Raw genomic sequence first — 27,279 nt, 5'->3', positions numbered from 1 at the left:
CGCATGCCCTTAATCACAGCAGCAGGGAGGCAGAGGCAGGCATCTCTGAGTTCAAGGCCAGCCTGGTCTACAGAGGGACATCCAGGACAGCCAGGTTCAAAACCAAAACCACCAAAACCAAACCCAGTAAAGTAGAGGGAGGGGCTCAGTGGTAGGTGCCTGCCATGCCGTCATGGGAATTTGACTCTTCTAACACTCAGCACCTGTGTAAAGTGACAACCCTCTAACTCCAGTTCAGGGAGCCCCACCTCTATGCAGGGCTCCATGAATATGCTAGCCGATTACTCTACCAACCGAGCCACAACCTCAGTCCCTCTTCTGCTGTCTTGCAGCTGGACACAAGGGCTCATGGGTGTTTGGGCTGAGGACAGGTCGACTGCCCTGCGTACAGCAGGTGGGGAACCTGGATGAGCCCTCACTGCCTGCCAGTGACCCAGGCTGTGTTCCCTCCAATCCAGCTGTTCCAGATGTGCAGAATCTGCAGGCCAAAGTGGTGGATAAGGTCTACCATAACAAGGTGTTACCATGGTTCCCAACAAATTATCCTCACTGGAGATTTTTGGGGTTTCCAAAGGGACCAAAGTCAGCATGGAGTAGCTGTGAACTCTTGGTACTTGGTGGTCCCAAGATCCCCCAGCCCCAGAGGCTAGGATAGGAAGGAACGACGCTGCCAGGATCTGAAAAACGGGTGAAGATACTTGGGAGGGTACCTGCGACCACTCTGCCCAGATAGGAAGCCGAAGCCTGCAGCATCCACTGAAGAGCCAGCTGTGGCTGTGAGTAGAGCAGCTAAGTACAGGTAGCTTTGTATCTCAACCAACCAACCAACCAGAGCAGCTGGGCCCACCTGTGGGAGCCCTCTCGACTGGACCCTAACCTGGCCGCACCTCCTGGTGGCAGCCTGCATAACAGGGCACAGAAGGAGCCGTTCGCTCTCTGCCTGCCTGCCCTCTCTCGCTGGCAGGATTGTCCACCCTGCGGCTGAGGCGCTCCTTCACTGGTGGGAGCCCATTCTTCAGGATTCCGGTGCAGTGAGGACCAGCAGTTCCCTATGGTTCCTCCAGGACTCCAGCGCTGGATTGGGACTGCTGAGACATCCTGCTTCTGTCCGCTGTCGGACTAGGACAACCCAGGGCACAGCCTGTAAGCCATACCAATACTTGAGTGCACATGTGTATCTATATATATTCATCCTGTCGATTCTGTCCCTTTAGAGACCCCACAACTCGTCACCCAAGCATTCAGGGCAGTGAGGAAGGAGTGTGAGCCTTTCAGAAGAGAGGCAGAGACCATGGTTCGGCTGCTGAGCACACGCCAGGCACAAATAGGCCCTGGGCTCACGTGCAGTGGGTCTTTTGAACGCTACTTTAATAACCTTGCAGACCGTGAAACATGACGCTGAGTTCTAGAAACAGCAATAGACAGGAGACTTTTATACAAAAATTTGTTGCTTACAAAACATACGCAAAAGAAAGCTAAAAGGAAAAGTAATAAGACACGGAAGGCCTCGTTCTTGCTAGGTTCTGTCTACATTAAAAAAAAATCTGATAACTAATGTTCTTTTATTCTCCTTAAAAAAAAACAAAACGCGTAGGCACGATGTGCTGGTGGCTCTGAACCAGAACCAGTCCCCGGCCACCCTCGCCAGGGTGCGCTCCAATTCTTCCTTCGTCCACAGTTAAGGCATCTTTTTCTTTTCTGAAAAGTGAGCATGCTGCTTTTGTTTCCAGTTTCGGTTAATCGGTGGGGGAGTGCTCCCCTTAGCTTGGTTCCTGGGGCCAGGACACAGGGCTGCCAGGGAGCCCCGAAGCCCCGCCGTGTCCGTGGAGCCTTGCTGCTGCCCTGACGAGCCTGAGCCCTCTGCCACGCCTTGCTGGAGCCCGTCCTGGTGCACCTCGGGCAGAGTGTGGAGGTCCCTGGTCCCACGGAGATCCATGCAAAGGCTCACAGGTGCCCGGGTGGGTTGTGAGCCTCACCCAAGCCAGGGTGGGCAGCCGACAGCGCCAGCTGGGGATCCCCGACCACGCCAGACACCTTCTCCTCCTCCCGCCGCTTCAAGCAGGCTGCTTTGGGGTTCAGGTTGCGTTCTGGGGGGAGTGGAGGAGGAGAGCGCAGTGGGAGACTGTCCACAGTTGGGGACAGGGAGGGTTGGGATTGTGCTGTGGCCACCCCTGGCCAGCAACAAGCCAGGGCAGAGCAGGATGGGGTGGGCGCAGCCTACCTCGCACCTGCTGCTCCAGGCCCAGGATAACCTGCACCGCCTGCTGCAGGATCAGCAGCTTGGTCTGCGCCTTATCCGACTTGAGGTGCAGCTGGCACATGCGGCCCAGCTCCCGGAAGGCCTCGTTAATGTCCCGCACGCGCACCCGCTCCCGTGCGTTATTGGCCATGCGCCTCTCCCGGTCCCTCAGGTCCTTCTCCTCCAGGGACAGCACCTCGTCCGTACTGCTGGGTCACAGCACCGAGCCTCCGTCAGGGGGGGGCCGGGCCGCTGCACGCTATGTGCTGATGTGTGAGTGACAAGGGTGGCAGCCAATGTTGGGGGGATGTGTGTGGTGGTGAGTGACGTCAGCTCTTCAATGTGGACAACAGTGCTCTGTGCAGGACACACCCCAAAGGGCATGTCTGTGTGTCCTTAAACCCATGTCTCTGGGAGGCCAGGCGAGGCCTTACCCTCCCCTAACACATGTGGAGGAAGGTGGGACCTGACAGGGCAGTGGCTTCTTAGTTGTCCCTGTCCCTGTTCATGGCTCTGGGTGACAGGATTCAGGGCTGGGCTGAGGCCTAGAAGGCTCATGGAAGGAAACAGCGCTGGAGCCTGAGCCCCGCACCCCAGAGCCATGGCCACCCTAGCTGGGCCAGGAGCAGTGAGTATCTCCTCCACTGTGATGGACACCCACGGCAGCAGCTCCAAATGACTGAACACAAGGCTGAGACCCTGTCCCTGCCTGTGGCCTGAGGCTTCCTGCTAGGCCCCCCTCACCCTGTGCTGAGCTGGCCCTCAGTCTCCCCCAGGAGTGCAGATGGCAGTCACCTAGGCTGTGAAGGCCAGCACATGCCCTTTGCGACTCACGCCCCTGCTGCCCACGATGGACCAGATCCCTCTGGGTGGCGGCGGTGGCCCCAGACCTCAGGACAAGCGCACAGACCAAACTGCATGTGGGCACCAGAGGCTGTGTGCCCAGTGGACAAAAGGCCCCGAGGTGGCGGTGTGGCCAGCCCTGTCCACAGGGCGGCAGGTGCGAGGTGCGGGGCGGCAGGTGGCAAGCAAAGGCAGGGGACAGCCAGGGTAAAGGGAGGAACATGAGAGACAGCGAGCAGAGGAGGCGGACTTGTGGGACACAGGGCGACCACACGCTCTGCCACCACAGACAGAGACCTTGGAACAAGGAGAAAGTGGAGACGGCTCGGCAGAGCCCACGCTGCAGGAGAGAAAGTGTTAACGGCAGGCAGCCAGGGCAGTGCAGGTTAAGGAAGCGGGAAAGCGGTAGGGGCCAAGCTGAAGTCCTCCCTCACCGGCTCTGGGACGGGTGGATGGGGAAACTGAGTCAGGGAGAAGATGCTCTCAGAGAGGTGGGTTGGGTCCCTGGCAAGATGAACAGCGATGGCACCTCTGGGTTCTCGGGGAGTGAGCGGGGGTGGGGGGTGGTGTCACTGGCCCCTAACAGCCAGGCTCTGGGATAAGGCCGGGCTGGCAAGCGTCTGGACAGAGTCCTCAGGCCAGGGGAGCCAGGGTGGCAAAGTCAGTCAGTCAATGACGCACTAAGGAGGATGGCCAGTGTGTGGACAGTCAACCCGGATGACTCGCAGAAGGAAGGACCTGTGGTGGGCTATTAACGCAGGGGCAGAGTCCTGCAGGGGCAGTCGCGGTGGTGCCAGGGAGGGTAAATGGTGTTAGGGAGTCAGCGTGTGAGAAACCCCATGTGAGGGATCAGCCGGCACGGACAGTCGAGGTGTGAGCAGGTCAGGATGAGAACAGTCGGTGTGTGGAGATCAGTCATACGGGGAACAGCTGGTGTGCAAGAGCACATGATGCCAGTGAGGGAAGTGGGGAGTCATCAGTGGGGGGGTCAGCCGGTGTGGGTGGGGTCGGTGAGGATAGAGTCAGCCAGTGTGATGGGGCCAGCAGGTGTGGGGTCAGTCGGTGAGGATGGGGTCAGCGGGTGTGGGATCAGTCGATGAGGATGGGGTCAGCGGGTGTGGGGTCAGTCGGTGAGGATGGGGTCAGCGGGTGTGGGGGTCAGTCGATGAGGATGGGGTCAGCGGGTGTGGGGTCAGTCGGTGAGGATGGGGTCAGCGGGTGTGGGGTCAGTCGGTATGGATGGGGTCAGCGGGTGTGGGGTCAGTCGGTGTGGATGGGGTCAGCGGGTGTGGGGTCAGTCAGTGTGGATGGGGTCAGCGGGTGTGGGGTCAGTCGGTGTGGATGGGGTCAGTGGTGAGGATGGGGTCAGGCAGTGTGGATGGGGTCAGCGGGTGTGGGGTCAGTCGGTGTGGATGGGGTCAGCGGGTGTGGGGTCAGTCGGTGAGGATGGGGTCAGCGGGTGTGGATGGGGTCAGCCGGTGTGGATGGGGTCAGTGGTGAGGATGGGGTCAGGCAGTGTGGATGGGGTCAATGGGTGTGGATGGGGTCAGCGGGTGTGGGGTCAGTGGTGTGGGGTCAGTGGTGTGGATGGGGTCAGCGGGTGTGGGGTCAGTTGGTGAGGATGGGGTCAGCGGGTGTGGATGGGGTCAGTGGGTGTGGGGTCAGTCGGTGTGGATGGGATCAGGCGGTGAGGATTGGGTCAGCGGGTGTGGGGTCAGTTGGTGTAAGCTGAGGGCTGTCATCAATCAACAGTGTGGAGAACCTAGCAGGGTCAGTCAGTTCTGGAAGTCAGCACAGAGAACAGCCTGCAGAGAACCCTGTCTGGGACCAGAGGGTGTGCGGTTGGCTGTGAGGGACAGTCACTGTACTCTGGCTGGGGCAGCAGGGAGGGGAGCGTCGCGGAGGCGCAGGGCGCGGGCCGCCCACTGACCTCGCACCTGCTGCTCCAGGCTGAGGATGACGGCCACGGCCTGGTGCAGGATGAGCAGTTTGGTCTGCGGCTTCTCGCTGCTGAGGTGCAGCTGGCACATGCGGCCCAGCTCCTTAAAGGCCTCATTGATGTCGCGGACCCGCAGGCGCTCCCGGGCGTTATTGGCCACCCGGCGCTCCTTCTCCCGCTCGGCCTTCTGCTCTGGGGGGAGAAGGTCGTCCTCGTCCTCGTCTGGGCTACGGGGGAGGGGAGCCAGGGGCCAGAGGGAGACAGTGAGGTGACGCGGTGGCCTGCAGGGGCCTCCTGGGGTCTGTGTGCACGTGTGATGTATGTGCGTGTGGTGTGTGATGTGTGCGAGGCCCAGGGGGAGGGGTTTGGCACCTGGTGCGCGTGCGTGGGGCCTTCAGGTCCTTCTTGTCCTCCTCGGCGTCGGCCACTGACGCGTTCTCCTCGTCCTCCTTCTCCTCCCGCTTGATCTCACTGACTCCCGCCGTGGCGCCTGCCCTCCCGAGTCCTGCAACAAGCCCGGGATGAGGGGTGTCGGCAGCTACCAAGCTCACCTGAGGGCGGCTGATTTGTGGGGACGTAAAGACGGAAATAAAACAAGCTGCCTCGGGCCAAGGTTAGAGGGGCTCCCTCCCCACTAAAGATCCAGTCTGATGCTGAAGCCAGACTAGCATCAAGTCCCACACCACACGCAGTGCCGAGACAGAGACCTGCACTGTGAACTTCCCCCACAGCCCACAGGGTCCCTTGCATGCTGGCCTGCCGCAGTCTCCGCGGCCTCCTCTGTTCCCCTGGCTCTGTCTCCAACCCACCATGCTCCATCCAGCCCTGGGGCCTTTGCACTGTCTTGCTGGAGCCTCCCCGCCCCTCTGTCACCTCCTGGACTCAGCAGAATTGTCACCCTAAGGCATCATCCCATTTCCCTTCCACTTGCCCTAAACTTTGCCCTGCTGGCCCTAATATCCCCTAAAACTGTTACAAGGGAACTGTTCCCATGACCCTGTTGACACCCGCTATGGAAACCACACCCATCCTAGGCCCTCATCTGAGAAGCAGGCACCCTCCCTGCCAAAGGAATCAGCCTGGTGCTGCTGGGATCCTGGGCCCCACCCTGTGCCTCAGTGTCCCCAGACTGAACCAAACAGTTCAGCTACATTGAGGATCTGGACAATCAAGTTAGGCTGTCTGATGGCTATTGGCCCCTTGGTGGGTCTGACAGTGGGTGTGTGCATGTGTGTATGTCTGAGCATGTGTGTGCATACATGCACATGCACACAGGAGACACATTTATCAAGTATCCTGCTCTTGTCACTTAACCCCAAGATGAGTCTCACTGAACTTGGAGTCTGTCCCTCCCCATTCCCAGAGATCCTCCTGTCTCCCGCTCCTCAGTGCTGGGTTACAAGGTACACACTCAGGGCAGGCGCTCACACTCGTGTGAAAAGCATCAACTGAACAATGTTCCCAATACCATGGCTTTTAGCTTTGAGGCACAGGCTCTCAGGAACCTGAGGCTGGCTAACTGCAAGTTGCTGGCCAGTGAGCAGCCCAGGAGGCCCAGGGACACACCACTGTGTGTCCAGTTCAGGTCTGCAACCAAATGCTTAAGTTGGGCTGAGCCACACTTCCAGCCTCGAGGGACAGTGATTCTGTCCTTCCCTCTGTGATCAAGCCTGGGACGCTGGGACTTACCACTGAAAGAGTCAGGCGGCCTCTGCGAGAGATCGGGGAGGGAGCTGGACTGGCTGGGGAGGCTGGCATGATTATGCAAAAGACTGGCACCGCTGTTGAGGCCTTCCTCAGGGTGGCCTCCACTGACCAGGCCCGCATGCCGCCCGCCCAGTGGCATGGGGCCTGCGAAGCTTGTGGTTAGTGCCCCATGGCCAGGCAGAAGTCCATGGAGATCACTAGCGGTGCCCACAGCGTGGCTGCGAAGGACGTGGATGGCCTCATCTAAGCGATCCTCCATCTTGCTCTGCTGTGTGGGTGGGTAGAGAAGGTGCTGAGGGACACACACGCTGCACACAAGGTCTCCCTCCGTGGCCCAGGCTGAACTCAAACTTGTAATACCCCTGCCTCACTACTGAAGACCCGTTTCCACCTCCCGAGTGGTCACCACTGCAGCCAGGATCTGCGGTGCCAGCAAGAGTTTCACACATGCCAGGGGAGCCCTTTGTCCACTGAGCCCCGGCCAGGTAGCAGGAAACTTGCCCCTGCCCCTCCTTAAAGCCTGGGCTTCCCAAGGCTCAGCCAATGGCCTCTCCTGAAGCTGTCCCTGCGGCACACTGAGTCGACTTCTCCCCCTGAAGGGCTCCATATTCCAATTCTGTGGTGATGGGATTGACTGGCACTTGATATCTGGCCAGCAGGGAGGGGACACTCACCAGGCCATGGAGACCCCCATCGTAGCTGGGAGATAAGGCACTGGGAGCTCCTGCCCGGGGCCACTGTGATGTCCCTGGAGGGGAAAGAAAGGCATGAAGGAACCCGGGCAGTGGGGCCCAAAGCTGGATGCACTCAGATGCTTGACACAGCCACTTCAGACACCACTCAATTTTTGAACCCCAATTCCTTCCTGCCTAGGGAACATGACCCCTGACCTCAGAGGAGCCAGTCCTGACATGACAGTTCCTCTCTGTCCCTCCACACCTGGATCCACTGCTCTGAACTCAAACACAGGGCAGGTGGTTAGCTCCAGAGGAGACCAGACAGGCCAAGCTGAGGACAGGAGTGGAACTCTCTCTGTAGACCAGGCTTGCCTTGAACTCACAGAGATCCACCTGCCTCCGCCTCCTGAGTGGTTGGATCAAGACAGGCACCACCACACAAGGAAGAGTGGGTATTTTTAAAACCCCTACCTCTCAGGACTTCTAGAGGCTCCCGACTCCCACTTGCCCTCACCGAGTTGATGCCCTGCCGCCGCCACCACCCACCCTGGAGTGGTATGCCTCACAAGAGCTGAGCCTGAGGTCAACAATCAGGATTTAACGTCTCTCAACTGGACAAATCGCAAGTGGAGGCCCACCTGGCCCTCATGCCACCTCTCACTACCTGGCAGGACTCCAGTCTGGGTTCTCATGCCCATCCCATACACACCTGGCAGGCCCTGGGGCGAACCCACAGGTGTCGAGGGGCTAGGTGAGAAGTTATTGCTGGAGTGATCTGGGGAGTAGATCTGCAGTGATGAGGACAGAGGAAGGGGCGGTCAGGACCACCACGAGTCTACCGAGAGTCCCCCTCTGCCTCTGTCCAGGCCCCCACTCACCGAGGCCAGTGCCTTCCCAAGGGCGTCCCCTGAGCTGCTGGCTGTAGTCCCTCGGGTGCCTGTTGAGCAAGACAGATAAGTCCTGTTCTGGGAGCCTTCATCCTGCCAGTGATGGGACCCTCCCTCTTGCGACACCCGCCACCCCCAGTGTCATGTCTTGCCTAACACTGACATCTGTTCCTTCTCTGCCTCAGTTTCCCCCAGAGTAAAGTGGAAGACTCATTTGTCATTGAGGCCTGCTCCTAATATTCCAGAGTCAATCTGAGGTGGCTCAAGAAGGGGACCATGTTTCCTAGCTCTGGGCCCAGTAAGTGTTAAGTGTCTGTTCTCCACGGAGCCCTGATGCGGCCTCGTGGCTCCTACCCGGGCCCAGGAAACACTGGGTTTGACCTCACCCATGAGGCTGTCTGCCCCGCTCACAGGAGGCGTATGGCCAGAAGTGCCACCGTAAGTGCCAGGGGTGGCAGAGAAGCTGGACACAGCTGGGAGCGAGCCGTTGACCTCAGATCCATGCAGCTGGTAGCTCTGAAGGGACAATTAGTAGGTCAGGGGCACAGGCCGAACCAGGCAGGTGTTGGCACCACCCAGGTCCCCGACCACAGCACCTACCATGCGTTCTTGCTGCTGGAGGCCCCCAAAGGCACCGCTGCCCACAGAACTGCTGCCTGGTGCAAGAGGCAGAGGGGACGAGCCATCTCCTAACATGGGCCCAAAGCCTGCTTGGCCAGGGGGACTCCAGAGCTCTGCCGAGGGGTGCAGGCTGCTGTCTGTGTGGAGGAGGAGGATGAGCCTAGGGACCCAGCCCTGCAGAGCATCCCCCCGCCCTCGGGAGCCCCACACACCTGCCACATAGAAGGGGGAAGGGTAGGTGCTGCTGGGGGTCTTGGCAGAGGGGTAGGCTATAGCATCCCTGCTGAAGCTGTCACCTGAGCTGGGTGGATACACCTGCAGAAGGAGGGCAATATTGGAGGAGGGTGTGGAGCCGTCTCCCCCAGCCGTACCCTCCTAAATGCCCCCTGCTGTGTGTTCAGCTAGGCCCAGGCCCAGGCCCTAGAATCAGGTACTGGGTCTCGATTCCCTTTACTACCTCTTAGAGACTCCTGTCTCTCTGGAACACCCTGACCTGCCTCCATATAGCAGACTCCCAGTGAACCCTGAAAGCTCCCTCCAATGCTCAGCTCTCTATTTTCCCTTGTCTAGCATGAGCCAGTGCTGGAAGTCTCCCTGTTCCTCTGGGAACACAGGACCCCTGCTCTCAGAAGCAAGGTCCCACCCACCATACCAGCATCTGATCCTGGTTCCCCGCAGCATGGACGGTGCAGAGGAAACAACCAACAGCATCAACCCTGACCAGCTGGCAACGCTGCAACTCTGACAGCTCCAAGAAACGGTGTGGGCGGGGGGAAGGGGGTCCTGCCACCAGTGTCTGCCCTGGGACAGGACTCGGGAGGGGATCGGTTGCTCATGCCTGTCCTGGCACAGGACTTGGGAGGGGATTGGCTATTCATGCCTGCCATGACACAGGACTCAGGAGTGGATTGGTGCTCATGCCTGCCCTGGCGTAAGAATCAGGAGGGATCAGCTGTTCATGTCTGCCCTGGCATAGGACTCAGGAGGGATCAGCTGTTCATGCCTGTCCTGGCAGGGGAACAGGCAGCAAGTCTAAGCTGGCTGCTGGGTTAACTTCCACCTAGCTTGACTGGGTTCTGTTGGTCATAGTCTCTGATCTTAGTTCTGCTCCCCCAATATGTGTGTTTCTAGGGAGCCCTGACCTATGTCCTCCACCACTGTTGGCCCCAGTACTGACATCAAAGGAAACTGCAGGGTTCTGCAGACACAGAGGAAGCAGGAGCTTGAAGCTTTAGTATACAAAGTGCACTGTGTAGCACACGCCAGCCTAGAACTTGTGACCTTACCTCCCAAATGCTGGGGGAGGCGGCCAGGCTGGAGAATCCAGCACACCGCCTTTCTTAAGGTGATTAAATCATAGGCACATGGCACCGTGAACCACCAAGGGCCAACAACCATCTGCCAGCGTGGGCAACCAGCCAAACACCAAGCCTGTGGGTGGGAACACTTCCAGCCTTGGCAGGTGGGTGTGGCTGGGAACAGGCGGGACCTGGCTGCACCAACTCACAGGGATCCATCCCATCACCTCCCCCGACCCTACTGTTAGACATTATAGGCACAAAACCACTCCTAAAGCTAGAGGGAGTGAGGCCTGAGGAAGGACTTCCCTGGGGAGCAGAAGCTTCCTCAGCCCACACATGCCAAGCCTCTGGTGACCCATGGGATGTGGTCACAGATTCTGGAACGGAGAATTCACCATACTCGGAGACTATAGGCTCCAGGCCTGCCCCATACTCACAGAGGAGGGAAGACCGGGCGGGACCTTCCGGACTTTCTTAGGCTGCGTATCTGCGGGGAGCAAGAACAGAGGACACACTGTCCACACGTCCTCCTGTGGACACTACCAGGCTGGGTCAGGACCCAGGGGTGCACACTTCCAGCATTTTCTTCTTTCATTGTTTGTACTGCACGATACATTTTTCTCTGCTCCCCTCCCTTCCACCCTCTCCCATGAGATGTTGTCTTTCTCTTTTCTATGTAGATTCACGTATGTCTCTCTCAGGGTTTGAAGGGACTCATTAACACAGCCACAAAAACCTGGCGGTGGTGGCGCACACCTTTAATTCTAGCTCTCTGGAGGCAGAGGCAGGTGGATCTCTGAGTTCGAGGCCAACCTAGTCTACAGAGTGAGTTCCAGATTAGCCAGGGCGACACCGAGAAATCCTGTCTCAGGAAACAAGTCAAAACACCCACTGTGAAGCCCTCTGGCCTCTGTGGCCACCGAGGCTCAGCGGTACCCAGCGCAGGCGCCAGTCTAGGTCACGCTGCCCCTTCCACACGCACGTCCCCAGCTCCACTCACCCAGGCCACTGTCTGCAGCTCTCCGTCGAGGGTTGCTGGGGTATGAGGGGTAATACTGGGAGGCGCTCTTGACACCAGATGGGGACAGTGGCCCAGGACTGCTGAGGCCCAGCTCGCCCGGCAGGAAGGCAGCCTGGGGGATGAGCACACCAGGAAGCTGGGGCTGATGTCTAGACCCAGGCCTGATCCCCGCCTCAAGACCCTCCCAGCTGTGAAGATCAATGCTACATGGGCAAGGCCAGGCCCCAAGTTTCGCCGATACACAGCACCCAGGACGTGCCCTCTCCTTAACCATCATGCCATCTCATGGCCACCTCTAGCCAGGGGCACAGAGGCCCACGCTGGGGCATGAGAACCGTACCCTGTACAATGCCAACTCTGCTCCTCACACGGGTTAGGGCTACTGAGTGGCTTGGGGACTTGAGAGGTGACATGAACATGACCATCATTGGTGCATAGCCTGGTCCTGGTTACAGTTTAACAACTGAGCTCCCCCAGCACAGTCTCAGCCCCAAGGGTCACCTTGGAGGTCGGGCCAGCTCCGCCCTTCTGCCTCAGTTTACCTGACTCAGTGTCCCAACACTGGTTTCTCTCCCGAAGGTGGCATAGGCGCTCCGCTCACTGCCCTTGCCTGTGAGGGAGAAGGAAGTCACGAGAGACCCCAGGAGGGTCCCCCAGACAGTGGGGGGCTGTACATGGTGGGCCTCTGGCAGGGCCCTGCCTGGACAGCCCAGCCGCCCAGTCCCCCGAGATACAGGATGGAGGACGGGAGGACACGAGCAACAGCAGGGCCGACTATCTACACACTTCTGTTCTTTTCTTCTTTGTGGAAGATCGAGTGACTACTTTCCTTGCTTGAGGGTTTTGACTGCGTGTATGTCTGTGTACCATGCATGTGCCTGCAAGAGCGGTTCCTTGGGATTGGAAGATTCCTTGGACTGAAGTTATGGACACTGTGTGCCACAACCTTAGTGCCTGGACTGAGCCCAGGCCCTCTGCAAGAGCGACAAGCGCTCTTAACTGCTGAGCCATCTCTCCAGCCCTGACTGACTTCCTAATCGTCCTGCTTCAGCCTCCCGAGCGGCTGGATTCTGAGGGCTGCTGACCCTGAAGCACTCAGTGCTCCCAGGGTCCACCCTGGGGGGAGGGGGAGACACAGGACAGCTGGCCTCTGTGGGAACTGCCCTGTGGCCCTGCCACCGTGTCAGGCAGGACACCCGAGGAAGAGGCAGGAGAAGGAAGCCCAAAAGGGAACATGCACCCCACAACTGCAGAGGCCACGTTGGGCCATGGTGGAAGGAGCTGGGGTCAGCGCTGACCAATTCCAAATTCTAGAACACATCCCACTCTTGAGTTAAACCTTCATGGCTTCTCAGGCCTCCTGACCCACTGCCTGGTGACACTGGTCTCCGTAGTCCCCCCAGGAAGCAGGCGGGGCAGAAGCCAGGGCTGTAACCGTACCCCACTGTGCACCGAGGCCCCACAGAGTGGCCACACTCACCTCCAAGCCCAGCTCCTAGGAACGTGGAGGAAGGCAGGCTGCTGTGTGAGTCACTAAAGTGGGCGCCTTCACTGTAGGTCTAGGGGAGACAGGCAGGGTGGGGGTGCGGGTGAGACAGCTGTCCCAGAGCGAAGGGAAACCCGGGGACTTGGGCCTTGCAAAGGTGTCTCACCCGGCTGGGGTCGAAGGAAGAGCTGTTCTGGTCACTGCTGCCCCAGGAGCCTGAGCTGGGACGGTCCTCAAGTCCTGCAGAAGGCAAAGGGAAACCTAGCCCAGTTCTCAGGGACTCAGAGGCTTCGGGTTCCCTCCTCCCCCCAGATACGCCTAACAGCAATAAGCTCAGATGCCTCCATCCTACACAGCCTGGGACTCTGTCCCTACAAAGGCTGATGTAGCTCAGAAACATGGCTGCCAGCTGTCTCTCAGGCAAACTTCTACTCATCTGTCAAAACCTCAGCTACTGTGCCCACCAGGTCTCTTTCAGGTCTATGTGTGATCATGCAGGACTGGGCATCTGAGTCAGAAAAGGTTGGCAAAAGTGCACAGAAGCAGGGTCTCCCTGGCCGGGCCTTCGCCGGGGAAGGCAGACAGGGACAGCGGCGGCCTCAGAGGAAGGTCAGGGTTTCTGTGGTAAGACAGGAGTTAACAAGCCTGGAGACCGAGGACCTTGTCCCGAGGGGCGGAGTACAGCAGGGCCGGGCCCTTATCTCCCCCAACACCTCAGAAGCAGCTAACCGCCACCCACAGCAAACTCTCCTTCCTGGCCCCCTAGGCCGTCCCACACACAGGGACCACAGGGTCCAGCCTTGATTCCACCCAACTTGGCCACATGGTCATGTAGTGTGCCTCAGTTTCCCTATTGTGAAACCAGATGGACAGGCAGGGGAGGACTGAAGTGTTCACATCCACATTCTGGACTGGGGGAGGCTCCTGGGTCTTCCCCCCCACCGCGCACCCCATGAAGCCCCCAATGCCGCCCAGGCTCCGCACCAGGGAACTTCAAACCCCAGAGATTTTATTACAAGCCTCTGTACTCATCACCCCCTCCCTGGAGAATCCTGTTTAATTGTGGTTGATTTGCATAATTATGCATATTAATCTCTCTGTCTCATGAATATTCGCCTCCCATTACACCTTCCTGTTTCCTGGTAAAGTTCCAGTGTGTAGGGAATGGGGATCTGGGATACAGCCCTGGGGGCTACAGGAACTACCCCTAGCATCAGATGCAGTCTGTGGATGTCTACACCCCAAAATTTTTAGCTGTCCTGGTGAGGCTGGGGTGGATAGGCAGCCAGCACCCACATTGTTGTGATCCCACCAATCCTTATTCACCATAAAACCCAGGGTCATACAGGATGTTCTGGAAGCCTAGACCTGGCCTAGGTGACCCCTGAACTCACCATACAATGTCCCATCCCAGAGTCTGGCAATGTCATGGATCCCCTGAGAACCCAAGACCTTCCAGCACAAGCCCTGTCTCTTCCACTCTATAAACGACAAAATTCGGGAGCCCTTCCCCCACCCCATTAATAGTTATTAAAATCACTCCAGCTGATAAATTATGCATCTTAATAACCCAGCATGAATATTCATGCACACTAATTAAAACATTCTAACAGAAGATGTTGCTGTCAGGTGTGCCCACAAAGCACCAGGGAACAGCTACCTCCATCCAGAGCCTGTCTCACTGACCCCAGACAACGTAGAAGCAGGCCCATATTTGGAGTTCTAGTCTCCTGAAGCATTGCTGGCACTGTGGCCCCTGACTTGCTTTTATAAATAAAGTTTTCTGGCACACGGCTCTCCTGGTCATGTGCTGTCTATAGCTGTATTCATGGCAAGGTCATTCGTTATCAGGCTCACCGTGGAGACGCCCACCTGCCTGGTGTAGAGGGCAACGTGGGAGCCGAGCACACCAGGAGCAGTCTAGGGAATGATGGAACTCAGTGTGACCCTACGCTATCCTCACAGGACTGGACATCGGCTCACAGCACCATCGCCACCACAGCCCATCAACACGGACGATGCCAGGCAAGGCTGCCGTGCTAGCGGACACTGCCCAAGCAAGCCCGACAAAGGACACAACCTGCCTTCCCTCCTTCTACCTCCACTCGCGACGCCAGAAGACAAAGCCGTGAGAGCAGAAGTTTGAGACAAGCCTGGTCTTTAGAACACATCTCAAAAGAACCGAAACGAGGGCTGGAGAGATGGCCCGGTGGTAAAGAGGACTGGCTGCTCTTCCAGAGGTGCTGAGTTCTCTTCCCAGTACCCACATGGTGGATCAGCACTGCCAGTCCAGTCCCGGGAATCCCTAGGCCTCTGGCTTCTCGCTTCCCGGGGTAGCGCACTTGTATATGCACGTGCACACCCTCACATCATTGAAAAACAGTGAAAGTAAACAAAATACAAAAGAAAATATATGGCTGCATGAACAATATGGTCATGATACACACGCAGAAAAAATCTCAGTAGAAAAAGTCTGAGAATTTTAGGCGGAGTTTCACCCCCACCAATAGCTCCAGCCCCTCCCTGGGGGATTCTAGGCGGGGCTCCACCCTGACCACGCCCCATAGGCCCTCAAAGTCAAGACCCACTCAGGCAGAGGGCAGACTAGGCAGTATGCATCTGCCTAGCGTGTTTGAGGCCCTGGACTCCATCCTAACACACCCTCCCCCATCAAATCGAAATGACCAGTGAACACATGAATCCGAAACTCCTAAACTCCGGCAGAGAAAGCTAAGAACGCTTCAAAGAGGAATTAAGATGAAAGTAGAACGGAGTCGATGGCAAATATCGATTCTTCTCCAAGGAGAAAGATTCCACAGCAAGATCAATACAACAGAACAGGAGACAGTCAAGGACAAAGGGACAGAGGCAGCTATGGAACATTAGAAACAGGGTGGGAACAGATGGCTCTATTTTGAGGAGTGGGGCTCACATGAACTCACAAACCTCCCTGCCCCCTTCTGAGTGCTGGGGTGACAGGCTCCCACACCCACACTCTTAGACTTCGAGTGGGACTGGATGGCCCACTGACCAGACAGCAGGCTTGGGATACAGCAAAGCTGAGGCTCAGATTTGGCTGGCCAGTCAGACTAGGGGATGCTAGAAACTGTGGTAGCAAGAGGTAAGCAGAAGTTCCTGTGGATGCTGGGGAGAAGCGAAGCGTGTTTCACAAACATGGGGACTTGAGTTCGAGTCCCAGAACCCACCTGAAAAGCCAGGCATGATGCTTATTAGCACCGGGGAGGTAGAGACAGGAAGATCCCTTGAGCCCAGGGACCAGCCAGCTTGGCTGGATAGGAGAGCATCAGTTGTAGAGACCCCGTTTCAAAAAACACAGTGGAGCTGGGCGGTGGTGGCGCACACCTTTAATCCCAGCATCCAGGGCAGAGGCAGGTGGGTCTCTGAGTTCGAAGTCAGCTTGACTTAAGAGAGAAACCCTGTCTCAACAACAACAAAAACCCAACGAGAAAAGCAAGCAGGAAAGCAGGGTGAATAGCCACGGAGAGCTCCCAGCCAACCAGGAAGCTGTGCCCCCTTCACAGCCTCTGTTTCAGCTCCTGCCTCCAGCTTCCTGCTCCTCATGATGTAGAAGTATGAGCCACATAAAACACTGTCCTCCCCACACTGGTTTCGGTCACCGTATTTGCCACAGTGACAGTAAGCGTTCTAGGATTCTCTAAGACCCACTATGACACCGGTCAGCCATTGTGGTTTGAGACAGAGTTTCTCAGTGTAGCCCTGGCTGTCCTCAAACTCTGTAGACCAGACTGGCCTTGAATTCAAGAGATCCTCCTGCCTCTGTCTCCAGAGTGTTGGGATTACAGGCGTGGGCCACCTTGGCTGACCCAGTCTCATGTGGGACCCACACAGCACAGGAAGGCTGGGGTGGGGTACTTGTAAGCTGTGTGAAGATGCGTTGCTGTGATTGGTGTCATAAAAAGCTGAACGGCCAATAGCTAGGCAGGGTGTAGAGGAGGGACTTCCGGGGAGAGAAAGCAGAGGACTCTAGGCCACAGAAGATATGGAGGAAACAGGAAGTCCAAGATGGAAGAGGGTAACACCATGTGCTAGAACAAGCCCAAGCCATCAGCCAAACTTTTCTAATTAATAAGTCTCCCTGTCGTTACTTGAGAGCTGGCTGGCAGGAGGGAGACGCATAAGCCCAAGCTGGCCTTCCCCTTGTTATCTACAGAGAATGACCGGAACTGCCTGCCCCCCTCCCTCCTTCACCTAGGGCCGGGGTTGTGCCACCATGCCTGGCAGCTAAATTCTAGCCTTCCACTTGGAGACTCCTGATCCAGTCCCCAGAAAGCAAATAAAACATAGAATAAACCCACTGGGCCAGACAAACGACAGCACTGATCTTGCAGAGGCCCCAGGTTCACCTCCCAGCACCCACATGCAGCCGTCTGCAACTCCAGACCCTGGGGACCTGACACCCTCTTCTGGCCACGAGAGGTACCAGGCACAGACGTGAGGTACAGATACATATGCAGACAAAGCCTCCTGATCATCACCATGGGGTAACCACTGCCTCAATGTAACGCACAGTGCTTTAGAAACGATGGTAGAAATGTTTCTAAAGGCTTGGCGGGTTTTTGTTTTTAAGACATTCCCTGGAAACCTGGAGTTCCCTGTGCAGACCAGGCTGGCCTCTGCCTCCTGAGTGGTGAGATTAAAGGTGTGCACCTCCACACCTGGCCAAAGACGTAGCTATTAAAGTTGTTCAGGTGGTGATAAGGGGAAGGACAGCTGGGACGTGTCTCTGAGGAGGCACACATCTCGCCAGACGGCACACTTCAAGAGGACTCCATCCATGCAGCAGCGGTGGGGTTGGGGATGTGAGAGAGAGAGAGATTAGAAGCAGAGCCCCTTCCTATGCAAAGAGCATCTGCAAGCCAACACGTGAAAAGATACTGCAAGTCAGCACTGGTTGTGAAGTGGGGGCTGGTTCCACGACACAGAGAGATGTGCAGGGCGTCGCATTGGGAGCTGGCACTCAGGATCTACTCTTAGAGATCCCCTCTCCTGAGACTTGAAGAGTAATTCCAAAATGAAACATTACCAAGAAAGAAGAAATTCGTCAAACACAGGCAGCTCAAGCCAAGGAAGGAACTCACCACGAGACCGGCAGGTTTGTGATCCTAAGCTACCACCCAGGCGTCCCTCGGTCCTATGTTCTTGTGGGATTGCCTCAGAGTGGCAGACTCCAGCCAAACCTGTACCGACAGTGCTGGGGGACCTGCCGTATGCACCCCATCCCCCTGTATGTACCTCAATCTCCAAGAATAGGGCAAACACCCTTCCTGTAGCCCATACTGGTAAAAGTGCTGTCCCCTCAAATGGCCCACGTGGTCTCCATTCCCTGTGGACGCTGGGCTCTAGGCCACACAATCGTGTGTCCCCAGGACAGAGTCACGCAGCCACAAGGTCACATGCCAGGCTTCTCGGTAACCGAGGGTCCAAGGGTGTGGGTGAGAGCAGGTCTGGAGCGGAGACAGGCTGCACAGCACCCATAGAAACCAGAGGGGGGGGGGGGCTGGAAAGATGGCTCAGAGGTTAAGAGCACTGACTGCTCTTCCAGAGGTCCTGAGTTCAATTCCCAGCAACCACATGGTGGCTCACAACCATCTGTAATGAGATCTGGCGCCCTCTTCATGTCCAGCAAGCATACAGACAGACAGAACACTGTATACATAATAAATAATAAATTAAAAAAAAAAAAAAGAAACCAGAGAGGGGTCTCTTCAAGGTCGCATCCTGCTGAGCCTGCCTGGCAGTGAGAGTCCCGTCAGGCTGTGCCCTCCTCAGGGAGCCACCTCCAGGAAAAAGGGTCTGGAGAGCGGTGGTGCCAACAGGGCAGCCCATCCCACCTTCACGATAGCCGCCAACCTGACCTTACCCCCATCGTGGCCGGAAGCCTGGGCACTGAGGACTGGGGGCTGCTTCCGGGGTGACGGGAGCCCATGGGGATTTCCAGGCCTTCAGGAGTGCCCAGATGGCCTTCCATCCACTTCCTTAGACCGAGGGGAAGACCAGCAGGGTAGTGACTGATGGCTTTGGTGGGGGAGAGCAAGAACCACCCATACCAGCTTCCCAGATGTATCCTCCACATGGCCAAGAAGGACCCTCGCTTAGCAAAAGCCAGCAAACTGCACCCCCGTCCCTGCCAGCCGGGGTCTATGAGACCTCACAACTCCTGGGTCCTAGGAAGCCCCCAGCCCCTGCGGTCCCTGTTAACCAGGCTCGACCACGCACACATCAAGCACCTAATATATGTTCAAAATGCAATCACTTGGGGAGGCCAAGCCGCACTGTGGGCCTAGAGGCCTAGGCACCAGTCAGCCCAACCCAACGGGCTCTACAACTCTGGCAGGGCACATGTAAGAAAATGCCACTGTCCACAGGCCGACCCACCGACGATCCCCAGTCCTCAGGGACACGCCCTGCGCCCCTCAATCCTACCTGAGCCTGCAAACTGGGTTCCGGCCAGGGAGGCAGGCCGGCCCTTCCCGTTGGCCACAGGGAGTGGAAACATCTGTGGGGACAGAGGAGAAGAGTGAGCGGCAGAGCAGAGCTGGGGACAGTGGGGACCCCAGCTGAACATGGAGCTCCAGGGACGGGGGACCCGGGGGCAGGACATGCTTGGAAGGAGACCGCAGCCAACTCTGAAGCTGAAAGGACACGAGGCTAAAGGGGAGGGACGGGGTCCCACTTGCTAGAGGGTATGACTTATAATTTGTTTTTGTGTGAGCCCAATCCTGGGTGTCATTTCTCAGGGTTTCTCTGAATAGCCCTGGTTAGCCTGGAAATTGCTGTGTAGCCAAGGCTGGCCTCAAACTCACAGAAATCCACCTGCCTCTGCCTCCTGATTGAGTACTAGGGTTAAAAAGTGTAGGGCCATCTTGTTGTCTTTGCTTTTTGATTCTTCTTCTTTTTTTTTTTTTTTGTTTTTCAAGACTGGGTTTCTCTGTAGCTTAGGAGATTGTCCTAATACTCACTCTGTAGACCAGCCTGGCCTCAAACCTCAAACTCACAGAGATCCGCCTGCCTCTGCCTCCCAAGTGCTGGGATTAAAGGCGTGAGCCACCACTGCCCAGTGGTATTTTGTTTCTTGAGACACCGTCTCTTGCTGTCCTGAAGCTTGCCAAGTAGGCTAAACTGGCTGGTCAGAACTCTCCGACAGTCTCTTGTGTTACAGGTGTGTGCCACCCACTTTTTACCCGGGTGCTGGGTGTGAGCCCTATACCAGCTGAGCCACGATCTGCCCTGATATGTCTCTGAGATAGGCTCTCCGTTGTCCAGGCTGGCCTTGAATTTATGATCCTCCTGCTTCAGCTTCAGGAGCGCGGGATGACAGGGGTTTGCCACAGTGCCTGAAACCATTTACTCTAGGTGACGTGTTTCTTCCCACCCCAGCATGAATACAACATGCTTCTGTTCAGCAGGGTGGCCGGGCAAGAGTCCTCACCCCCTGGCCAGCATCCCGGTGCATGTGGACACCCCCAAACACCATGGCAGCCCCCCATTTGAGTAGTCCACTTAAGGCACACAGAAGACATACACTGCCAGGAAGTGTGGCCTAGCCCCTACTAAGGGGAAACTGAGGTTGTCCTCCCAGCACTTGGGAAGCGGAGGCAGGAGAATAAGGTCATCAGTGGCTACATAGGGAGTTAGAAGTCACATGAGACCTTCCTTGTCTCAAACAAAAAAGGGAGAGGGACTGAGGCACTAGGTGGCAGAGTTGGGCATGTGCGTGGGGGTCTTGGAGGGAACCTCTTACTCGCAGAACCCTGGCCCCTCCCAGCTCTTCCACGCCCAGAGCGCTCAAGTCTCTGCATATTAAAGGCTCCAAGGCACAGACAGCCAACCCCCACCCAGAGTGCCACCTTTAACCCAGAGTGGGGGCCCTTCTGACAGGAGTGGTGAGAAGGTCCACGCTACCCGCACCGTCCTCTAAACCTTCCCAGTGCAGCCCCAGCCCCCACAGCCGGGCAGGCGCAGGGCCACCGTCCCTGCCTCCAGTACAGAAGGAGCGCGGCTCTGTGTGGAGCCAGCACAAGCTGCAGGGGGCAAGGCCAGAGGGACACAGAGGACCTGGGTTCGGTTCCCATCACCCACATGGTGGCTCACAAGCATCTGTAACTACAGCTCCAGGATCTGATACCCTATTCTTTCGACCCGAGTGCACCGGGCACAAATGGGGTACACAGACACACGCACATGAAAAAAGGACAAGGTGGCACATGCCCCGTCTTCCCAACACGTGGAGGCTACATGAGACCCGGCACAAAAACAAAGCCTTCCAAACAGGGACCTACCGCCCAACACAGCCACATGAGGCGACTGTCTCAGTTTTTCCTCTGTGCCTCAGGACGGTCTATGACCTACATCAGGGGAAACCCTGGGCCCTTTGGACTAAAGAGGAGGTAGCCCGGAGGCTTGGGGTGTTCCCATGGGTCCAACAGAGCTGTGCTGCACCCCCAAGCTGGTGTGTTCCGGGCCACTAGGCCGTGACCTGTCAGTTTAACAATAACAAAAAAGAAAAAAAGAAAAAAAAAAAAAAACAAGCAGACTGGGCCTCTGCCTACTCAGCCAGGGAGGCAAAAATAAGATGGACCTTAAAAATATCGGCAGGGCCTTCCGGAACCTTGGGGGCTCCATACCCAGTGCTGCATTTCCGCAGGCCGGCTGCCTGGTGCTGTTTCGGTATGGGCACGCTTGTTTTTGGCATAATTCTGCGGCCTGGGTGCCTTGTGGGGAGGAGCAGGGGAATTCAGGCCGGAAGTCGGCCTAGGAGCTTTCAGGGCACAGTGGTGCTCCTGGGGGTGGGGCTGAGAGCAAGACTCCCCAAACTCAGAAAATGATGCTGGGTCCTGAAGCCTGGGCCCAGTGTCCCACCAATAGCCATAGGGTGCCTGCCACACATACGGATGAGCTAGGGACCTAGTTGTGGGGATGCCCACCAGCTCATTCCTGGGTGTCTCTGTGCTCTGACTTCTGCCAGCCGACAGTCTCTCTGGGCATTCACACAGCTGGAAAGAAAGGACTTCCACAGAATGGGCAAGAACTGCCCGGCTCTCCCCAGCCATGGCTGATGATGACAGGCTAGTGGAACAGGTGTCTCTGAGGTCCCCAGCACAGGTCAGCACAGCCTGCGACCTCATTCTCACCATTTCTAACTTCGACGGTCACGTTCCTGACTACAGTCAAGGCCACCAGCCCCCCACAGCCACACTGGGCTTCTGCAGTGAGCAAGACAGAGGAGAGGCTGGAGACCTCCTCTCTGGGCTCAGTTCCCCCATTTGTGAAGTGGTAGGTGGGCCCATTTCTTTTGTGGGTGTCACCATGCCTGTTGGGGGGGTCCCACGCCTACTGGCACATAACTCCCCCGCTTAGGCAATACCCTCCAGCCTGGGAGCAGGGGAAGGCATTAGGGGGCAGCTCACCATGCTGAAGTCCAGGAGATCACTGAGCTCTTTGTCGGAGCCCACGGGTGCCATTCTCTGAGACTGGTTCATCGTCCGGCCAGCACAGCAGGCGTGGGAACTGGGGTGGGTTCCCCAGGCCTAGAGACAGCCCTGTGTGGTGACACCAGAGACAGACGGGGAGAGAGGTGTGAGGCCGTGGGCAAGTAGGACTACAGGCAAGGGCCGGGGGTCTATGGGGCCCGGGAGGGAGGCAGCAGGCAACCTGGATTTTGGGGGATCCCCTGCAGAACCATCAACAATAAAAGGGGTACACATAAGAACTATCTCCATTCCCAGAAGTCCACCAGAGCATGACGTTTCACATCTAAAAACGGTGTTGGGGGGCTGGGAACACTCCTATCAACTCCCCTGGGGTCCATGGGCCCCATCAAGGAGGGGAGGAAGGCCTGGGCCCTGCCTCCTCCACAAATCTGGTGGCACCTTCTCATTCAGCAGCTGTCACAGAACACTCAAAACCCCAGTCACCCCCAAATTCAAAGCAAAACAAACTCCTAACTTCAAGACTTCACTGGTGCAACAAATGGATGTTTTGCCTGGGACCCACAAATTCTCCCTCACCCCCAAAACCTAAACCCATTCAGAAAAGTTAAAAGACAAAACCAAGCCAAGCAGTCTGTCTCACTGTCAGGACATATCTGGGAATTATTAGAGCGAAGTGTGAAAACACCTTTTACCAACATTACCGGGGGGGGGGGTGTCCCCAAGAACTGGGATTCCCCTTTAGGTATGGGGGCTCTGTTCCACCAGCAGGGGTGGGGGTATCCACCTGCCAGGCCACATCCCATAACACACCTCAGGAAGGAGAGGAAAGCCTAGCAGCCCACCACACATTAAAAAATTAACTTTTTCTCAGGGTTCCCCAGAAAGGAGAGAAGGTAGGGGTGACCCGAGAAACCACAAGGTGGATGGAGAAGGAGGTTCTGGGGTTGAGGGAGGACCCTAACTCTTTTGTTTGCCAACTCAGACAGGGGCACACGAAACAGCCTGGAGTACCCCTTCCCCCGCTGTTTCTTTTCTTTTTCTTCTTTTTTACCCTTTTTGGAGGGCTGTGAAACTAACTTTTTTTCTTCTAAGTTGTACGAAACCACACTTTTTTTTTGTGGGGTACTTGAAACCGATTTTTCTAGGTAACCCCAGGGGGAGAGGTAACACAAACGTTTTGGGGAAGGGTGGAGTGAGACTACCTGAGACTTCTTGGATTGTTAAGAGGGAAGAATGGGGGACAACCCTCCCTCTCCCTCCTCCCCCACTCCAGCAGCGAGGGAGGGAGGGAGAGAGGCTGGAAGCTCTCTGAGGCTCGAAGGCAGGCCACCACTGTGTTCCAAACCCAGGCTGTGCCGCGCCCCACATTAACACAGAGCAGATGTTCCCATCTTGGGGTCCCCATGTCTCCCCACCTTCTCTGTACCCAGGGGTCCCTTTCTTGTAGCAGACAAAAGGACCTGTTCTTGTTTTCCTCCGAACTCTAGCTTGAATCAGGGGGCCCATTCCTGAGTGTGTATTAGGGGGAGATGTGTCTCCCAAGGTCCCCTGGAGTTGGGGAACCCCTAGCTAACGAAGTGAACAGATTATCCTCGCTCTTTCTTCCAAACTTTAAACTCGGATGCAGGGTTGGGGGGGGCTCCCTGGCAGAGGGTGGGTGGGAAAGGGACACCTCCCTCAAAATTCCCAAGAGTTAGGGAACCCTAGTTTGTGGAGTGGGGGTATAAACCTCACCCCTCCAAACTACAGTCAGGATCAAAAGATATGTCTTCAAATGAAGGGGTGCAGGTCGGCGGTAAGGGGAGACCTCCCCTAAGACACCCACGAGTTGGGGCACCCCTAGCTTGGAATAAGGAGATAGTCCTTTCCCTCCCCTCCAAACTCCAGTTCCGATCGGGGCACCCCTCCCTGGGGGGGGGGTGTTGAGGGTAGGTGGTAAGGAAACACCGCTCTCAAAGTCCCCATGAGTTAGCGAACCCCTATCTGATGAAGTTGGGTGACCGTTCAAAGAGAACCGTCACAAAAGAGGCCTGGGCAAAGTTTGCTCCCAAGTACGCGCGTCCCCTCCACGTCGCCCCCTCTCCAGGCGCGCAAAGTTGAAGGCAGAGAACAATGCGCCGCTGGGCCCGGGGCCCTGTGCAAGGGGGACGCGTGCAACTCTCCCCCGGCGGTTCACCCCAACCCCAGCTTCCCCGCGGACCCGAGAGAGACCCGGAGGCAACTTTTTTTTCCCATGCACTAAGCAGAGTGGGGGGGGTCCCCACCGTAAGCGCGTCCCCGTGCGTCCCACGCGCGCGCCCGGGGCCCCTCCGCGTGCGCTCACCTGCTGGGCGGGGGCATGCACCGGGTGCACCGGGCTCCCTGCTGCCCACCGCCCTCGGGGACCCCGGGGACAAAAGGGTGGCGGGCGCGTCCCCGAGGGTCGCGCGTGGGCGGCGGGAGCGCGCAGGGCTCGGGGGCGCGCGTCCTTCCTCCTCCTTCTCCCCACTCGAGTTCGCGTCGCCTGGCCTCTCTCGAGCTTCTCGCAGAGCAGGCCCCGAGGGAAGGGACCGTAGCAGAGGCGGCGGCGCGCGGCGGTGGCCCGCGGTGGCCCGCTACGCCCGCAGCCGCCGGCGCTGCCTCATCTTCCTGCGGCGGGAGACATGTTCCGCCCCCCCACCCCGCCCCGCGCCGCGGAAGCCACGCCCCCTGGAAGGCACGCCCCCACCACCCGAAAGCCACCTCCCCCAAGTCGCCGCAGCCGCGCCCCGACCGGATGCACTCCACGGATCCCTCCACTGCCTCCTGAGGCGACACTAATATACACCACCTCACAACAGTCCACTGTCAAAACACCCACAAAGATTACCATGACACCCAGAATCAACCAGTATCTAATATTAAAGTGCTTCCGGCGGAGGTATTATCTACCAGACCGCGGTAAAGCCTCAGGGACTATCTTCCTACGCGGTGGAATACAAACACTGAGCAAAGCGTCATGACGCAAGCGGGAAGGACCATGAGCTTTGCAAGAGAAAGTCCACCACAGATAGCCAATGGACAGACGGGAAGCTTTGATTGGCAGCGTCTTTCACCATTCATCAAGAACTCCCGGCTGCATTCCCGCCCCCACAGCAGAGGCGGGATTCTCAGAGCGAGAGTCCGCGAGATGCTCTCTCGAGGGGAAGGCGGTGGAAGGGCGGAGGTTGGAATTTATTTTCTGGTTGGTAAGCCCGCCGGCACCGCCACGTCGAGTGGGTTCTATTTGAGTTTCTAGGGTCGACCCTGTATTTTATGTGTTGCGAGCGGGTATATCAAAGTCGGGAGGGGATATTCAGATCCTTAATGAGAGGTTAGGAAACTATGGGTCATTCTGTTTCCTGCTGAGGGATCCCCACGTGGATCAGCTTTTCCTTCTCTTGAAAACAGATGTTCCAGGATAGGGATAATATAAAATGCTGGCCGGCCGTGGTGGCGCAAGCAATGATCTCAGCACTTGGGAGGCAGAGGCAGGCGGATCTCTGAATTTGAGGCTTCCGGGACATCCAGGGCTACGCAGAGAAACTCGGTCTCGGAAAGCAAAAGAAAAAAAATTTAAATGAAAATAAAATTAAAAAATAATGAGGCCAGGTGTTGCGGCGCACGCCTTCAATCCCAGCTCTCGGGAGGGGAGGCTTAGGCAGGCGGGTCTCCGAGTCTGAGCCCAGTGGGAGCTATACAAGAAGCAATGAATGAATAAAGACTTTCCACCTCCCCTAAGGGCTCTAGAAAGAAATGTTCCTCTGTCCCTCCTCCCTAGCCTCTGCCTCATTGGGCTGTGTCCCATGTCAGCCCAATGAGTATAGCTCAAAGGAAGCCGGAAGAGTAGCATCCAGGCGGCGGTGGGGACGGCCCGCGCGGAACTCTTGTCAGACACCAAGTATGCGCCCCAGCACCACGCGGGTCTAGGGGCTGCTGTGAATCAGAACTCTAGGTTTCAATCCTTTCTGGGCTGGCAGGGGTAGAGAGTTGAGAAAGGATCTCACATAAGCCAGGCTGGCCTCCAACTTCCTATGTAGCCAAGGATGACCCTGAACTGTTTGTTGTTGTTGTTTTCAAGACAGGGTTTCTCTGTAGTTTTGGAGCCCGTCCTGGAACTCAATCTGTAGCTGGTCTCGAACTCACAGAGATCCTTCTGCCTCTGCCTCCCGAGTGCGTGCGCCACCACCGCCGGGGACTCTGAACTCTTGTCGCCCCCACACATGCCCCGACCTAGTGCTACAAGCTGAGGCACACCAGGTTATGCGGCGCTGGGATGAAACTCGGACTTCATATACCCTGAGGGAGCTCTCTGCCTTCTTAGCCCTAGCCTGATGCCCCAGCTCCAATCCTTTTCCTTTCTGCCATTATCTCAGAATCCTTGGGCAGGTTCTTGGTACTTGCTGGGACACGGTTTACCCATAAGGAAAATGGGTGGGTACAATCACGGGCTCACAGAAGGTGTCACTCCGCTAGTTCCTACCCCGTCCTTCGTGTCCCTGATGAGGGACTTGGGTCTCTGATTGAATCGTTGTCCCTGCAGCCTTAAGTTTTTCCCATGGCTCAACCCTGGTTCCATGAATTTGAGGGCATGCAGCATGCTTTGCGCGGGCCTCATCCGTGGGGGACGGGGGCTGTAGTCCCTCTAGCCCCTGTCATCCAAAGCCCCCTTACTTCATGTGCTTTCCAATCACAAGCTGTCACATCCTTCCCAGAGAGTGAGTCCATTGTCCCTAGAGAGAGACTGAGGTTCCGAGAGTCCCCACTCCACCCCCAGGGCCACACACCTGTAGGGAAGCTCTCCAGACACCCACAAGCTACCATTGTCTTCCCCCGGGAGGCCCATCTTGGGGCTAAGTCACCGGGTGGAACAGCCCATGGCGGGGAGCCCTCTCTCGGCTGTCACCTCTGCCCAGTCCTGAGGCTTGGGTGTGCCCTGGCAGGAGGACAAGCTGCCAGGGGCTGGAGCCAGGGCCCCTGCAGGGCGGCCCACGGCCTGCTTGCCCCCGCACTCCTGACTGTGCCTTTTGTTCTGCTGTGGATGCTGGAGAACCTGTCCACCTACCTCGGAACCCTTTCCATTCAGCC

The 27,279-nt window shown here is 57.1% G+C and overlaps 1 protein-coding gene across 8 annotated transcripts; it reads right to left on the bottom strand.

The window, feature by feature from the left end:
• Positions 1-1,403: 1,403 nt before the first annotated feature.
• Tcf3 (transcription factor 3) lies at positions 1,404-25,156 on the bottom strand. Of its 8 annotated transcripts, none has more exons than XM_087909377.1 (18): positions 25,043-25,156; positions 22,171-22,302; positions 19,187-19,259; positions 12,888-12,961; positions 12,716-12,794; positions 11,778-11,845; positions 11,215-11,347; positions 10,652-10,701; positions 9,126-9,228; positions 8,893-9,050; positions 8,679-8,808; positions 8,284-8,342; positions 8,115-8,193; positions 7,403-7,476; positions 6,711-6,996; positions 5,394-5,526; positions 5,013-5,248; positions 1,404-2,087 (listed from the first exon to the last, which is right to left on the bottom strand). In XM_087909377.1, the coding sequence occupies exons 2-18, from the start codon at positions 22,240-22,242 to the stop codon at positions 1,945-1,947; spliced, it is 1,950 nt and encodes a 649-aa protein (XP_087765503.1). In that variant the 5' UTR covers positions 22,243-22,302; positions 25,043-25,156; the 3' UTR covers positions 1,404-1,944. The 8 variants fall into 8 exon arrangements, with proteins under 8 accessions (XP_087765503.1, XP_087765502.1, XP_087765506.1 ...); XM_087909376.1 differs by lacking the exon at positions 25,043-25,156 and adding an exon at positions 24,518-24,850; XM_087909380.1 differs by lacking the exons at positions 5,013-5,248; positions 25,043-25,156 and adding exons at positions 2,222-2,445; positions 24,518-24,850.
• Positions 25,157-27,279: the final 2,123 nt, after the last annotated feature.

The sequence above is a fragment of the Myodes glareolus genome, chromosome 8 (genome assembly GCF_982192425.1).
Source record: "Myodes glareolus chromosome 8, mMyoGla1.1, whole genome shotgun sequence".
Classification (NCBI taxonomy): Eukaryota; Metazoa; Chordata; class Mammalia; order Rodentia; family Cricetidae; genus Myodes; species Myodes glareolus.
This window is presented reverse-complemented; position numbering and strand designations above follow the sequence as displayed.